Below are 17,344 nucleotides of genomic sequence, written 5' to 3'. Positions count from 1 at the left end.
GTAAAATACAATTGTGTCATCTTCTAGGGTAGGGGACAAGTTATTATTATTATTACATTCATAACAGACATTGGTACTAAGCTTACATCAATGTTCCTGCAGTTTTTCTTAACTTATAAATTTTCGAGAGGACACCAGTTTCCTCTCTCACCCACTCCATTATAAACCTTTTTTCCAATACTTAGAGATTACTTATGCCTGAACCAATAAAAGTTGCTTTCTTTTATTTGCTATCAAACCTCTAGTTGCAAACTGACCCGAGAAGGATCAAAATACTTAAGTTTAAGCCAGAGACTTGAATAGTCAAAAGTATTACTAGACAATAATATGGTCAATGGCACTTCTAATAGACAACTAATCCCTTAGACACATATGCCAGAAGACTAGGAACAACCGGGAACAACTGAATGGTCACTTTCTGTGGATAAAGAGATATATACACCAAAACCAACTTGTTGGACAGCCCAAGTCTGCAATATTCAACCAATCCGGATTCATGGAACCTTGGAGGCTGCACGACGTCGGAATTAGGACTTGGACTGAAAGTGTTCTATAGATGAGGTACTATCGGCAAAATTGACGGTAGTACACTTTTTAAACAAAATCTTGTGGCAAACTCTGTATCCACCGATGTTTTCCCTGTGCTTAAGGTCGCATAGTGCTGAGTGCATGCGAATACGGCTTAACCTCTTGTATATGAGACTAATAGAAATCATATTGTGTTTCGCGTAATCTGCGTTTCACCATGGGTTAATGATGGTCGACCGCCAACTTTGTCGATAGTACTTTTACGGCTGTTTTCAATAAATCTATCTGTCTGTAGATTTGCTCACTAGAGATAGAATTTTCACATAAGCTCCAAAGAAAATGTGTGTGAAACTCTATCTAAGCAAATCTACAGATAAATAGGTTATTGTAAACAGCCATTAGCAATATAAGGAAAATAAAGACAGAGGAGGGATTGGGATTCAATAGGATATTTTACCTACATCTCACGAAGTAGAAGTAAACAAACAATGAGTATACCTAACATGCATTTTATTATACTAAATCTTACACTATATACCCACTCACATTTATAGGCGGTTGACTTCTTATCCTTAATTACCTAAAGGTATGTACAGAGCCACTGAGGTCCCTGCAAACAATGGCTGTAACACCCCACTTTAAAATCAGTTTTATAAAAACCCGACCTTCGAGCCTGCCACGTTCTTTGGCTCTACTTTAAACCGTCTCCTCCATACCATTCCAAATGAAAATCGTGTATTACCATCCGGATAGTCCTCGTCTTTGCGTAACTTTCCCTGTAAAAATCAATAACATTAGCACTCACAAACAAACTAAAATAAAACAATGCATTTATAAAAAAAAGGAAATTTTAATGTTAAAATTCCAAATAATCCTATCCGGGTACACAACTAAGTACACCCCTAAAGCTTTTATACAAAACAGTGGAGTCCCTGTCGTTTTTACAATTCATATAAAAAAATAAATCATTATTTCTGAAACTCCGTATATACACCGACCGAGTGTGCTCATATATATCTGTTGTCCTATAATTACTACTAGAGTGATTAAATAGTTTCTAAGCTGAGACAAGTAACTCTGCTAATGTCAAGTACAAAAACTAATGTGTGACTATCAGAAATATTTACACAATTATACATATAACTTTACATTACAATTTTACACAACAGCTCGCATAATGCACTTAATACAAGCTTCTGATTTATACTTCAAACCTTAAAATATTCTCTCAGTTCAAATATGTCTATTTAAAACAACAACGAAATTTTACTCTAAAGTTAAAGGATTAATTAGATAATATAACTATAAAAGAATGAATTTCAGGACCACTCCACTAATTATGAGCAAATGCAAAAGGTACAATTTCAAATTGAGCGATAACAATGGAACTCAAGAAACAAAGTTAGACTGAAAAAAGTAAAATTATTTTACAAAATGATTTTATATAACAACGATTAATGATAAGCATTATAAAATATGACGCAAGAAAACATGTACCTATTACAAATTCAGCTAATATAACAGAGTCTCTTAGTAAACTGTGAACACAAATGATCAGACCACAATTATTCGCTAAATGGAACCAGTCCATGGTAAATAAAAGATTTCCAGTGTCGGAAACTTGGTATACATAATTAACTAATCGCCAGTAAGCTAACATATTGTTTTATTGCTTTTATATGTAACTATGTATAACTATGGCTATTGAACAACAACATATTTATTGCATTACAATAAAGAATACATCACAAACATTTTCTTCACAGATATAGAAGGATTTTTACAATCTCCTATTTATTTTGCAACGATAAAAGTGGAAACATTTAAGCCTCGCCACGCCGCGCAACGAAACCATTTTATGCTCAATAAAAGGTGTCATAATTTGACCAATCATGACTGTGTGACACCGCAGTGACCAATGAGCGCGCGGTGCGTTGCGCAGCGTATCGTGGTGTTGGTATGTTTCCGCCTATCCCACCCTCCTTTTACCCTCTACGAGCTCAGTACTGTTGTCTATTAATAAAATCAAACATAGCCAAAAGGTAATGCTTGTAATTTTAGTAAAAATATCATAAATGTACGTATCTCTGTAGTCAAGCCTCTTTTTTCAATAATTAAGGGTAACAAAAACCAGTGTGGCAAATGACAATAAATATTACTTATATGGGGACAAAATAGCCCATTTTTTCTTCAGAAAATATACTTTTCGATAAATATATTTTTGGAATGGGTTGAAAAACGACATTATTAAATATTATCAAAATACATATAAATATGATACACACAATTGATACAATTTCACATCTATACATAAATAATGTGACAATAATGCTATGTATAAAAAATCATATAGCGGACTCATTCATTTTGAACCTAAAAGTAAAAATGCAATTTAGTGCCCTCTGTCTTTTACCATCAAGTTTCAAACGAACTAAAATTTAACCATTGAAAGCCCTGGTAAACTATTTTTTATTATATTTAATTAAAAACTAAAATCAAAGATCGTGAACTGTCTCCAAAGAAACATATCTCCAAAAGCTTAAAACACGAATTACGAAATATTATAAACATGGCAATACTTTTGTAAGGTTGCCAACATCAAAAATTATGTTTAGTTAATTAAAATAAAAAATTACATGGACAGTAATTTTTTACAGTAACTTTGGGTACAATTCGCGAGCTTTATACATAATTATATTTCGTTGACTGTGTAATAATCTTATCAACAAAACTAAATATATTGTGCCATGTTTAGATAAGTGGCGCTCCTTTCAGTCAAACAAATATTACAGGAGGATTTATACGACTAATATCTAAGCCGATTTCATTACTAACAATAGTGGAAGAATTTTGAACTTTATACTTCAGAATTTAAGGTGTATTTAAACTTACTACAATATATAACAAAATAAACGCTAAAACTGGTTGTGGATGCAAAGCCATGACTAAACAATTGGTTTAGAAACTTTTGGAAATACAAAAAATAACAATGGATTTACTACAGAATTTGGACAAAACTTATGGAGTCAACAGTATTTCAATGAGTAAATACAATGTTATTATTCTTCCTAAATCACTAAAAGTTTTTAATTTTAACTAGCACCTGATGGGTCTTGCGTTTATTTAAAATTTCATCTGTTGCGCAACCATACGACGTTAGCGCAATTTAAGCGCAATGATTAGATGTTTGCGCATAAATTATTAGTAGTTCTCTTAAGTTGAAAGTTGTTAGAAATTATTAGCTAAATATACGAATTGATATTGTAGTAATGAAATCGGCTATCATTTACATAAATTTACGGAAAAATATAGTATTTATAATTATATAACTACTTAAACAAGCTGCGAAAGTGTGCAGTTCACACATTATAGTTAAAACTTTATAATAGTATTATCATTTTGTGAAAATATCACGAATTTTTCAGAAAGCGTTGTTTCATTAATGTTATTTATAATTATATTATACTATATATATATAGAATCACTTCACAGTTTTTTTATCACTTATTATAGGCGTAATTATAGTTTTGATAGTCAATTTTTGTTTAAAAAAACATCATAGGAGAAGTTCGTTGTCGTCGCCCACCTTTAAAATAAAATAAAGGTTTTTAATATAGAGAAATATTAAAACCATGTTTTGTAATGATTCTTGATAGACATGTTTTATTAAAATTGATTCATCTATTTACTAGATATTAGCAGGTATGGTGGTAAAGGTGGGGATGAATGAATCTACATTTTTATGGAACGTGCACCTAGCTTTATTGACGGACAGAGGGCTTAGTGTGAGTTTTTTTTTACATAAACGTTACTGCGTTTAGCCTTTTTATTGGTTGGATAACATGGAGCAGCCAGTCAGGTTGATTTTGATCGTGTTGATGTAAAAAAACTTGCATTAGGCCCTCTGACCGACGACTGACTATTTTTTGACGTTTTAAAAGTGCCCATATGTGGTGTAGTTGACATGAATGATTTGACTTTGTAAATTAATGTTGTTTCGCCATTTGTTAGGTTAGGATGAAATTGGTAATGGATAATCAAATGCTGAACCGATTTTGTGTTTATAATTTATTTGTATCCCTTTGTAGAGGGTATAAAAAATCTAAATTTAATGTTCTGTACTCTTAGTACGAGTTTGCTTTACGTTAAACTAATCGAAACGAGAGCACGTTCGGCGCTCTGATTGGTTGGTTTATTCGAGCCAGCCAATTATATCTGTGTTAAACTTCATCAAAATCGGTTCAACCGTTTTAGAGTGAAAACGGAACACACATAGGTACACATATACAGTACATACATACATAGATACTTTCAGACTTATGTTAGTAAGGATTATTACATGTTAATTGCTTACGTTGGAGGTCTTAGGATCGATTCTCGCTCTGTTATTTTTGATGATAATGGTAGTGGTGTTTGACATTAAAATCAGGCTATGAATATGAAATCTATGAACATAACGAAAAACATAATTACCTGAAGAAACACATCGAAATCCGTGCGGTGGCAGTTTCCCTCGGATGCGAATGAGAACTTGTGGTACGAACCGTCTTCACAAATCACTGGAAATTAAAAAATACGTTTAATTTAAAATAAATTTATTTTATTTATACATATACATAAATACAATTGAAGTGTCTGTTTGTAATATGTGCTTTATACTACATGTATATAATATACATACGATAAAAATACTTCTTTTTTTAATTTGTACATATATCTGTGCGTTTGTTTTGGTTAATCTCTGAAATGGCTGCACCGATTTTGGTGGGACTTTTATTGGCAGGTAGCTGATGTGCCAATCTTTGCATACTTTTATTTTAGAAACAAACAATCTATTGCCTAATTTCTGTAAGTAATTATTCTACGCGAACGCAGTCGCGAGCAACAGCTAGTTTACAAAATCTGATTGAAATCAAAGATTGGTAAAAGTCATCATCAAAAACATTTAAAAATTCTAGTTACAACATTAGCTAGACAGTTAAGCGAAACTCATTCGTGTGCATTCAAAGATAAGGTTGTAATTACTTTAACATTGTAATTAGTTAACTACTTATGCAGTTACAAACGACTCGTGTCATAAAGATAATTGTGAAAGGTTTGAGTCATGCGATTGTATGTTTATATCACTTTTACTTGTCATACGATGTTATATGATCATCATATCATATGTTATACTCATCAGGTGATACATATCATGTACACAGAACTTAATGGCAATGGACTTTTTCTACGCAAAAAAATTAACACTCTGTAGATAATGATACCAAAAATCTGTTCACACCAAGGAAAATTAGTGCTTAAAATAACTGTAATAAGGTACATTTTAGAGTGTTAATGGTGGCGGTGTCACTATGATTTCAAATTCATGTTCACGTGTTTGCACCAAGGAAATTTAGTGCTTAAAACAACTGAAATAAGGTACATTTTAGAGTGATACTGGTGGCGGTGTCACCATGATTTCAAATTCATGTTCATGTGTTTGCACCAAGGAAATTTAGTGCTTAAAACAACTGAAATAAGGTACATTTTAGACTGGTACTGGGGACGGAGTCACCATGATTTCAAATTCATGTTCAAGCCAAAGAAAACTATCGCTTAAAATAATTACAATAAGGTATATTTTAGAGTATACTTACTGACGGCGGTGTTATCGTTAATGAAGCCGCATTGGGCGCGTGTGTCAGGGAATGCTTTTGCCGCGGCGAGGTGAGTCCAGGCGCCGCGCGCGCTCCATACATGCATCGTGCCTTTATCCGACACACAGCTGACTAATGTGCCGGTAGCGTTGAAGTTTATACTGTGAACATTTGTTACAACAATATTAACATATTGTAAAAATAAAACTATTTAAAAAGAAATGGGAACCGCCTTAATTTTTTTTAAGTCAGGCAATATCGCTAAAACCTTCTATACTGAAAACCGGATCAAAATCGGTTCAGTCAAACGCGAGATAATCGCTCACAAATATACATACATACATGTCAAACTGAGAAACTCCTTTTTTGAAGTCGGTTAAAAAGCAAGATGTGGTAGAACTCGTCATCACCCCTACTCTTCTTGTGGGTGTCGTAAAAATCTACGTTCGTAATCTACTCGTTAATTATATAAACTATCTGGGTACCTATATGAAGGTGGTGAAACATGCGTTAACTGCATTTATTTATTTCTTATTATGTTAACGTGCCTTACGTTAACAGAATAAACACCAACATTAATGAAAAACAAGATGAAGACACAAGATCATGTGCTTATGCCAATTATAGACATGCACCACATTCATTGTATTATTAACATTTATTAGCAACTTACCAAAAAACGTCGGCATAGTCGGAGCCTCGTCGCAGCTCATGCAGCGGGGTCCTGGTTCCAGTGTCGAACACGCGGATGATGGTGCCCTTTTCAGACGCAGTGGCCAGCCGAGTCCCGTTCGGGGATAAACTCATGCAGACCAAGTCGTTCTGGTGGCAGTTCATCACTGCCGGAGACGATGAGTGGGCACCCCTTACCACTCGCGATACGTCCTAAAATTGGGTAATAATTTTTTTATATTAGTACTTTTTGTGTAGACGATAGTGGAATTAAATAATAATATAACATAACTTTTAGTTTAGTGCTTAAAGGAATAAGTTTTACATGTTATGAGTCATAGAGGTGAACCTATTTTCAGGCCCAATTTGAGACTGTGCACTGGGAATATTAGCCGTACCTATTTGTATGACCACACTGGTCAATTGTAAAGTAAGCTAAAGAATTATTCGTTATACGGTGGCACTCACTGACTTGTTGGTCGAGTGGTCGCAAGTGCAACTGCTAGACAAGGGGTTTCGGGTTCGATTCCCGTGTCGGACAAAGTATTACTGGTTTTTTTTCGGTTTTTCAGAAACTTCTCAGTAGTAATATTATATATAGTATAATGGTAATAGGCTTACTCCCTATTACATGGGACTTATACCATAAATGGCGAAAAGCGGGTGTACATTGGATGATGGCATTAAGAGCCGTAATTTGCACTTCTGCCTACCCCTTCGGGGATAAAAAGGCGTGGAACTCACTCTAGCATTCATTCTCAGTTCATATTCATAGACTGGCAGACAGTCATGCAGAAAAGAAAGGGAAAGATTTATTTTTATAATATTTATGTTATGTAAGGGTGTTTGACTTACGATGATCTGCACGCATCCTTTGCGGTGTGCTGGTGCAGCCAACAGCTGTGGGACCGCGGCGTCGGTGGCTATCGTGCACAGCGGCCGGCAGCCTGCCGGGATCCGCATCAAAGCCACTCGGTTGAGCTTTGGTATCGCCAGCACTTGTATCGTGGAGCTTAGTACTATTGCCACTCTGAAGAAGGATAAAAATAGTTTCAATATCTAACTTTCCCACACATACATGGAATATAAGTAATGTTTTTAACTTTCTTGAGAGTATAACTACGAGGATATTTTAGTCGAAGGAAGTGGTTTTCTTGCAAGAATGTAGATCGGCAGGAAAAATAAATCAACGGCTAATGATTCGTCATATAAATGATGCTTCACTATGTTGTTCCCCCGATATTTGCTATCTAGCAATCATTATTAAAAACGCTGTAATTACTAATGCAAGCCTAAGTGTGGTTTAGTTCCAAGTCCAGTGATCCCTTTGGGTTTTAAAGCGTACTTTGCTATTGTATGCTAAAGGGTAATTTTCTAAATAAATACAATTACTTCCACTAATAGACAATTGCGTCATATAAATGAGAATACAGCGCAAAACTGGCATTCGTCAGCCACGCGTTTCTGCAGTGAACTTTATAATTACAAAGTTATTTATGAATCAAAGTAATTAAATACTAAATGACCAGTGTCATCGTTGGCATATGTAGAATGCACCCATATTAAGTGTAATGTATGTGTGTTGTACGACTAATGACGAAGCTCTAGAGAGAACACATGTCTGGCAAAGGTGTTTCAACTTTCTGCCAGTTAACTTCGTAAGAAGCTTCATTTTACAGCGCAAAATCTCTTCAAGAAGGCTAATCAAACTGATGAAACTGAACAAAAAGAAATAAAGATATAAATGTATGTTACTACCCAGTATACAAGAGATTTTAGAATTTATAGAGCATCTATATAGATTCCATTATCAAAAAACAAGTTTTGTATAATGTCCAGAAACACAGTGAAATATTTTGTACAGTATCCTTAGTGATTTCGCCTAAAAACTAAATAAATCCTCTTTTTCATCAAAACTAGGTCCTGACCCTTGATCTTAGTAACATATGCATAGACCGTTAAAGCGATTTAGCAATGAAGGGACTAAAAAGCAAAGGGCATTCACTCGGATTGCATCTGTGCAGCCAATACGTTTTAGAACAACCTATTGCAAAACGATCCTAAACAACAGCGTACCGAACGATTTACACACGTATCGTATTTTTATAAAGTTAAGACACGTATGAAAAAAACTGTTTGTAACATGAAACGTAAAATAAAAGGTGAATGAACGACATCAATCGGCTAAAGACGATTTAAAGCAAAAACTGAATTGTTTGTTTTTCATATTATAAAGTGTGTACACTTAATCAATCACACACATTACCTTAATGACATATTATATTTATTGCAATGATATAAGATACAATAGCGTCCGTCTTTTATAATTTATTAGGTTATTCGGTGAAGGTTGCCCTTATCTTATCGTTTTAAAGTCGTCATAATACTACGTTTATTAATGTCTGGCCAGTAGCGTTGGTCACGTTTCGCGTTTTTATATTTCCCATTTTATGCGTCGTTCGTACTACAGCTACGGTGCAAACGAAAATAATATAATGTTTAGTAGAACTTAAGACGGAATATTTACCATGTTTATTTATGTCTATGAGTTTCCGATATTTCATCCGTGATTATGGCGCTTGCTTACAAGAGTGCCGAAGTCTTAAGTTCTAATGTTAGTGACCATGTCAGTTTAAAAACTAATATAATGTTGTATGAAAAACGTATTTTGATCTAACTCTCGTATCTTATTTAGTGTAGATTACTGATTTTATCTATCTATTCGAAGGATGAAAGATTTCGCGGATAACAAGTCTTCAATGTATCGCAAAAAATATGCAAAAACTAATACCTATTTTGAAAGAAATCCTTGAGTGATACATTTATTGTTATAACTATACAATATAGTTATGGTTCTAGATTTACTTCTTTTGTTTGTTAGGCTTGCTGACTACAATAGAAAAGACCCATAAAAGCATTAATTTTCACAAAAGTGTTAAGTACTTTAGCCAGTTAAATGCTTTTGTTAAAAGGGAGACGAAAAAGGTGCATAATACATTGCCTGCCATGTCTGCCCTGCCCATTTTTCGCACAAATACACAGATGGAGGTAATTCTCTAAACAATGAGACTTATTTCGTGCAAAAATGGGGTCGGTTAACTGCAGCTTGTCTCTCCATTTTAACAAAGGAATTTTAACAACAAGATTTGGGAAAGCTGCCTTTTTTCACCCTAATTGTTTTTTTTTTTAAAGGACCGGACCCAAACCGGGATTTCATTTTTCAAATTTTCAATAGATTTTCAACTTCATTATGTTGTAACAAAGTTCTAAATCTATTTGTCTTACAGTTCGGTGAAGCTGGACTGCTAGACTGTTTTTTTCCTCTTTGTTTAAATAAGGGACCTGTAGGTAACAATAAATGGCGATCCCATGGTACCATCGTACCATGGTAACACTTACAAAATGTAATTGAAGTTATTGTAACTTAACGACAGGCTTTATTTACATCAGACATGTTAGTTTTTTTTTCAAATGGTATCTTTTTACTAGGTGCAAAGCCCTAAATATTTAACACTAGGAACCCGCTCCAGCTTCGCATGGGTGCAATGGTGATATATTATGCATGTATTATACATATAAATCTTCCTCTTGAATCACTGTATCTATTAAAAAACCGCATCAAAATCCGTTGCGTAGTTTTAAAGATTTAAGCATACAAAGGGACATAGGGACAAAGAAAGCGACTTTGTTTTATACTATGTAGTGATATTATTGTAACTTTCGTGAGACATACTGGCAGCTTTGTAGCAGCGCGACAATCGCCGCGTCGTGTGTCGCGGAATGCTGCTCATGAATATGAGCCTCTAGCATGGCTTGAAACTAGTCGAGTTCCTCGTCAAAACAATACGTGAGTAAGCCGATAACATAATAATGAATATGTAGTGATAATAAAAAATATTGACTTACTTGTCTTTCCTTGCTTTGATGGCTCTGATGGGTGCCTTGAACGACACTTCAGCAATCAGGTAGTGTTCTCGGGCATTGAAGGCCATGAGAATGTTGGGGCGGCGAGCGCTCACGTACAGGAGCCAGTTGGTGCGGTCTATCATCTCGCACAGTAACACCTCGCCGACCTCCTCCCGGTCTGGAGTTATATACAAATTGCATTTAGACACAGTTCTGGTGATAATGGCTAATAAACACCGTACAGTTAATCATAGGTTTTATCAGCATGGATATGTGAAGCTGATTAGCTTCTGTAACACTTTCAGAGCAGTGATCAATAAAAAAAGCACTCAAACGATGAAGTCCGATGCATCAAAGGGACATAAACATGATATACGTATAATCAGAAGATATAGCATCATCTCTTTGTGGTAACCTCTTTATTGCCTCTTAGAACACAGAGGTCCTATGCTTGCGAATATGGGATTATCTACCTCGAGAGCTTTTATTCAAAAAGCCATTTTTATTCAACAGCAAATTATATGGCTTATAATTTATCTAATCTATATATGTACATATCTATGTTTTAAGATGATAATAGAGGTTACAAAAAGCCCTAACATAACAAACTTTTACCTAAAACTTCATCATCACGCGTAACTAAAGTGGCAAAGCGTGTATCTCCCAATTTCTGCTAACTATTGAGATAGCTAAACAAAGAAACGTTATAACAGACAAACAGATGTAAATATATCCTCTTAAATAAATGTTTGAACTTTATCATAATGCGTAATGTAAGTATACATTTGTGACGTCACTTCGTAATGAACTTTTAATAGTAACAGCTGTACATATATAGGAGATAATAGTTTATTTACAAACAATAGTCCGTGAACGGTGGTAGTATCGAATTTTACGTTAGGGATACTTCGATGTAGGGCAAAAATATTTCACGGTCATGGCCTCAAAGAGAATAGTTGGGGTATCCCCGTGTAGCTAATAATAGAACTCCCACAACATGCCATTTGTTATTATTCTCATTATTACATAGGGGGCGACCCTTTTGGCAAAAGGGACTGGTTCCGGTGTTTAGCAAAACGGTTTTTGCCATTTCTTCAATGTATTGAAAACCATCACTTCCAAAAATCGTTATTATTCCAAAATTTTCAATTGCAATTGAAGCACTCTGAAATTTTAAGACCGAACTTTGTTTAGTCTAGTTTCTTGAAACTCTCTTGTATTGTCCAACAAAAAAAAACTCGTTTACTCAAAAACTACTAAACTGATCTGCATGAAATTTTGTATAGAGATAGATTAGGTACATTTTGGAATAACGCATAATAGTACTTTTCATCCGGTTAACGCAGGAGAAGCCGCTGGCAAATGGTAGTTGTACATATTCTATTTGTTCGACATATACGGAACAATGAGTGCGGCAAGCTGTGCTAACAAAGGCCTGTATCACAAGAAACCATCTTGACCTTACAATTTCGACTACAAACTGCGAATACCTAATGAACTTCACAAATTCGCGATCAAAGTTAGTCTTAGAACAAAAATGAGGTCTCATTAACATTTAAGTGCAATCACGTTACTGGTTTTTGTTGACGAAAAATCGAGTAATGACTCATGACTAATTAAGTGACATGAATCATATGTGCTTATGGCTATGGTAGCAAGGGAATGCGGAAATTTGAGCTTTGACGCAAAAATTTCCACACAAGATGTTGTTTTAGTTAGCATTTTGCAGATAAGGTATATTTTCGGTTGCACATTATCGTGTCTAGACTGCGTAACTATGCGATATATACGGTCATTTGTTATGGAAGTCACACCTTTAATAGCACAGGATACTAATGAGATCATTCAAAACAGCAAATTACGGTACGGTAATTTTTGGTAACCTCTGAATTGAAAAGCGTTACAATGGAGTAGTAATTTAGCATTTGAAAAGGCTACTGGTCACTGGTGTGTACTGGCATGTATACGATTACTAGTCTTTCCAGCCTCATGATGTCAGAATAAATGTAGAATGCAGATTTTTTCCCAAAGATAGATTTTGTATCAGAGCACTTGAGTCCAGCTTTATTTCGCCTTCATTTGTTTCGTTAGCATAACCTTTTCGGCTGGAGTTCAATGTCCAAAGGGTTGACAAAGCCAATGAACCTTCGTTAGAAAATGTCTAGTACCTAAGTGGTGCATTTATAGTTTTACATTTGTGAAACTTCAATCAACATGTTTTAAATTTCTCGTTTAATAATCTCAGAACGATTAGAGTTGTTTGGAAGAAAATTAGCATAGAGATATGCGATTGTTTGGAAAAGCACATAGGATTGTTATAACCCGGAAAATTGCACGAATTCCCGGACCATAAGTAACTACTTAGTAAGTGTGTAAAATAAACGTTTTTCTTGAAATGCACAAGTTTGGACTTGTTACAAAAACAACCGGTTTTACTTAGTAAACGGTGACTCATTTGTTGCCCGAGATTGATTACTTGCATGCGGATGGAAGACATAACTATACCTAAGTAGGTACCTACGTCACACGTAAGCCGTAGCCGTATTCGTATACAAATTCTTCAAATGTATGAAATGTTTTCGCTTATTGTTATTGGTTAAGCGTCGACAGAAATAGATTTGGGTTTAAAGTCTATAGCGTTACGAGTTACAAGCGCGTTGAATTAGAAGTTTCGGGACGGGAAAGATTTCATACAAAATTGATTCCAAATAATCTAGACGTGGTCCTTTTGTACTTCAACAGACAAGAATCAATTGGTCCTTCGATCCAGAAACTAAGAAATAGATAACTAAGAAATTTTTCAAAATAGGTAAGTAGGATAGATTTGAATTTCTTTGTTCGACTTAAAGACCTAAAACTCAATGAACATCTGTTTTGATCGAATGTTTTGGTACGAAAGAAATCGGATACCACAAATCCTGTATAGAAGGGATACCGTGATGGTTTTCAATCAATATCAGTCTGACAGTCCCCTTTATCGTTGTTGAAGGGACGTAATGATGATACATGCATGAGCATTATATGAGCCAATTAATTTATATGTAGGTGAAGGTGTGTAGATCATTTTCGATCGTTTTAGCAATCAAATTGACTACGTAACAGACTTCCAAAACGTGTAGTGACAGTACAAAATCAATCGTGACCATTAAAAACGTATAAATCATCGCAAAACATTTGGACTACATTCAGAATAGTATAAGATTTCAATCGAAGATTGCCAGAACGATCTAAATATAGAAAGAAGTTCATTCACTCTTACAACGTATTGCTGAGATTGAATGATCGAAAATTGGCAGGCTGTAACATCTATTCGCCTTCTGATAGTGCATTCTTTTTTCTTGCACATTCCTAAGAAAGGCACGCGCGTCGTAGTTTCATAAAAAGTCAAAACATTTATTTTTTTCATAGCATCTACAGGGATGTTTTGTAAGGGTCGTCTGCGAAATGACTTTAAAAAAAAAATGGTCGTCTACCTGCTATCCCAAAGCCAACTTTTTTATTATATGCCCTGTGTATTATGAAAAACCAATGTCCATCTTTGTAAGAGCCTCCATTTTGAGTTCCTGGTTATTATTATTATTGAAAAACACATGGTGATGACAGATGCTGGAAACGAATTTTACGCTTTGTTGTAGAGTTTATGATACTTTACGCAGCATAGTTATCTTTGTTAGATAAAGCATTTACAAGGAAAGGGGAATTCTTTGTTTATGCCGAAAATCGAACAGACCTATAAAGATTTTAAAAGAGACAATGACCTTTGAGTTAGTTTTAGTTAGACCGGCATTTCTTCTCAGAGTAGTCCGGTAAGAAATGCCGACCTTATCTAGAATTATTTTTGCCGTGTAAAAGGGTCCCTATTGTAGCCTATTTACAAAATAAATTCATTTCATTTCAAAGACACAAAGCTTTAGGAAGTAAAGAAAGAACGAAATTTTTGATCGATTTAGAGTAGTCACCATGTATAAATGCATATCAATGAATCCAGTCTTTCTATGTTGTAGACGCAGTATCGAAATAGTCTTACCTCGAAAATATGTCTCTATTGACCACTCCTAACTATTCCCAAATAAAGCAATTATCCTGTCTTATATAAATTGGTTATTTACAAGTTTTATCGTCATTTATATAGTATATAGACACCTACATACTACATATCTTAAAAGTTCACAAATGTCAATACATGTAAATCATTTGCGTCCGACGATTCTGCGAATTTAAAATGCTAATTCTGTATTGTGTACAAACTCATTCAGTTTGTTCAATGTTCATATATTCAACTTAGTAACTATTAGTAATGGAAGTACTAAATACATAAAGTTTCAATTTTAAAATCTCTTTGTGAAAACCTACTCAAAAAATATATAAACAATTTAGTTAAATTGTATTCTGGACTGGTAATATAGACTCTATGATTAATATCTGCATAATTGAAATTTGTTGGTATTTCTATGGGTATATGCTTGTGCATATCTATTTAAACAACTCATTAAATAACAATTAGCATACAGAACAGTTGTTCTAAGAAACAAGTTATGCTAATATTTTCATTTTAATTATTACAGTTATTATAGTTATTGCTAAAGTCATTACATTATGTGTAATTTGAAGTTTCTTTATGTAAAAGCAATCAAATACCTACTTTATCTATTATGTATTAAGGTATCTTATTAATTAATTTGCAATATAAATGAGTAAATAAAAACATTACTAACAGACCTACATAATTATGTTATTAAGTACTTACTAGTGAACATGTGATAATTAAGAAATCTTTTGTTTACATATTAATATGTAGATATTTACTGAATCATTAAATGAACTTTATACTTCCTATTATAAGGTCCATTTTTATCAGTAGAACAATGACTACAATAATAGAACTTGCCTCCATTATCAAACCTCTGTGGTTGTCCAGCTAATTATAAATAGCTATTAGTTATCATTTAACATTTAATTTTAAAAACCTGATTGCCTAAAAGTTCTGTGGTTAGAAACTTCCAAATTGTTTAATAATAGGTCAGGCAAAATGGTAATAAATTTAAGTTTCTTAAAAATATCATGAGATTGAATTTTTGTTTGATGTATAACCACATGGTTACTTTCTAACACATGATTGGTGCATTCAAATGTAAGTAGATGTAATATAAGTGATAGAAAAGTGTATACTTACTAAAATGGGATATTTCAACAAGTGGCTCGACATTATATATTCGCAAACCGGTCTTCAGGCAGCACGCGAAGCAGTCTACAAAGTAACAAAATAATTAGTACATAGTTAATACAAATGCCTGTGACTAACACAGGAAACAATTAATGGAACAAAGAACTACCTAATCTATCTTTAAAGACATTTTGAATAATAATCATGTGTCTGCTATATATTGTACAGTAATAAAATGTAATGATCAATGTGTCCGCCGCAATGAACACATTGTACTCCACAGATTATTTTAAATGCAAATTTATTCATAGTTTGCAGTTTTAATACTTTCAATACACTATTTGAGCTTAGTGGACAGCAAATAAATTGTTAGAAACAGTAGGTATGAAGTTAATCAAAATGCAAAACAAATAACAGCTGTTTATCAAAACAACACAAAAGTTGTGTTCATAACACAACGACGTACATTTGAAAATTCATGGAAATTGCGTTTTAAATTACATTATAGGTACGTACACAAGTACGAGGGCAAACAAAACCAACGCCCAAACAATAGCGAGCGAACTCGCGAAGAATGGAAACTGCGCGTGGGCGCGCTCCTAAAAATATAAACAACACGTGGAGTGTCAAGCTACGCGCATCGTGAGCGTGGCGAGGGAAGCACAGCGCACTGCCTGCGTCGCAACACGCTCCACGCGCATTTTAATGCCATGCAACTGCACTTCCCAAATCACAGCTCATCCTAAACATGGATAACACTAACTCCACCTGAGAACAAAGAACTCAGGTTGACGAACTAGGAAGTTACACAAACCTTGCTCCTGGTTAAACGCCAGGCTGATGATGCCGCTGCTCCTCCGGTGCGCCAATTGCGCCATGTCTTTTCCGCCGTGAATTTATCATAAACATTTAGCAGATGTTGTAGTATAAGTCTTTACAAACATTTTTCACACGAATAATTTTAAGACGCACATTTATTTATGTTACATGTTCTCTGTGTGTGATGCACAGCTGATTTGATGACGGCTGACAGGAAAACAACGATGTTGACACCAGAAAATTGGAAGTTTTGTATAATGTTGCCATGTTATGAAAAAAACATACCCAAGTGAAATGTAAATTATATTTTCTTATACCTTTTATACACTTACGGATATGAAATAATTTAAAATTAAAATAAGTAAATTATAAATGTGAAAGATTAAATATCATAAAAAAATAATCAAATGTTGGTTCGAAACAAAATATTTTTTGATGGTAGGAATAAATCTACCAATGGTAGAAATTATTATTATATGGCAGTCTCTTTGTTTATGCACCTAATTCAAAAATATGTAAGCAGCGTGTAATTGTAACTATTTATTATATTTGTATTTAATAAAAGTAAAATTTATAAAAAATAATAGTTACAAGAAATAATTCATAGAGAAAATGTGTA

General features: G+C 34.1%; 1 protein-coding gene across 1 annotated transcript; it reads right to left on the bottom strand.

Moving 5' to 3' along the window:
* Nucleotides 1–1,358: 1,358 nt before the first annotated feature.
* LOC118271079 (WD repeat domain phosphoinositide-interacting protein 4) lies at nt 1,359–16,946 on the bottom strand. The gene is made up of 8 exons (XM_035586962.2): nt 16,721–16,946; nt 15,916–15,990; nt 10,743–10,920; nt 7,692–7,866; nt 6,838–7,049; nt 6,165–6,325; nt 5,002–5,087; nt 1,359–4,114 (listed from the first exon to the last, which is right to left on the bottom strand). Exons 1-8 carry the CDS (start codon nt 16,782–16,784, stop codon nt 4,085–4,087), a joined length of 981 nt encoding a protein of 326 aa, XP_035442855.2. The 5' UTR covers nt 16,785–16,946; the 3' UTR covers nt 1,359–4,084.
* Between the last annotated feature and the right edge of the window lie 398 nt (nt 16,947–17,344).

The sequence above is a fragment of the Spodoptera frugiperda genome, chromosome 9 (assembly GCF_023101765.2).
Source record: "Spodoptera frugiperda isolate SF20-4 chromosome 9, AGI-APGP_CSIRO_Sfru_2.0, whole genome shotgun sequence".
NCBI lineage: Eukaryota > Metazoa > Arthropoda > Insecta > Lepidoptera > Noctuidae > Spodoptera > Spodoptera frugiperda.
The sequence above is the reverse complement of the archived record's forward strand: the minus strand, read 5'-3'. Positions and strand labels throughout refer to the sequence as shown.

Coding starts and splice junctions, on each gene's coding strand:
- LOC118271079 (XM_035586962.2), bottom strand. CDS start 16,784: ATGGCGCAATTGGCGCACCGGAGGAGCAGCGGCATCATCAGCCTGGCG. Junction 7,050..7,691: donor AAGGATGCGTGCAGATCATC/GTAAGTCAAACA, acceptor ACCCAATTTTAG/GACGTATCGCGAGTGGTAAG. Junction 6,326..6,837: donor GACTATGCCGACGTTTTTTG/GTAAGTTGCTAA, acceptor AAATGTTCACAG/TATAAACTTCAACGCTACCG.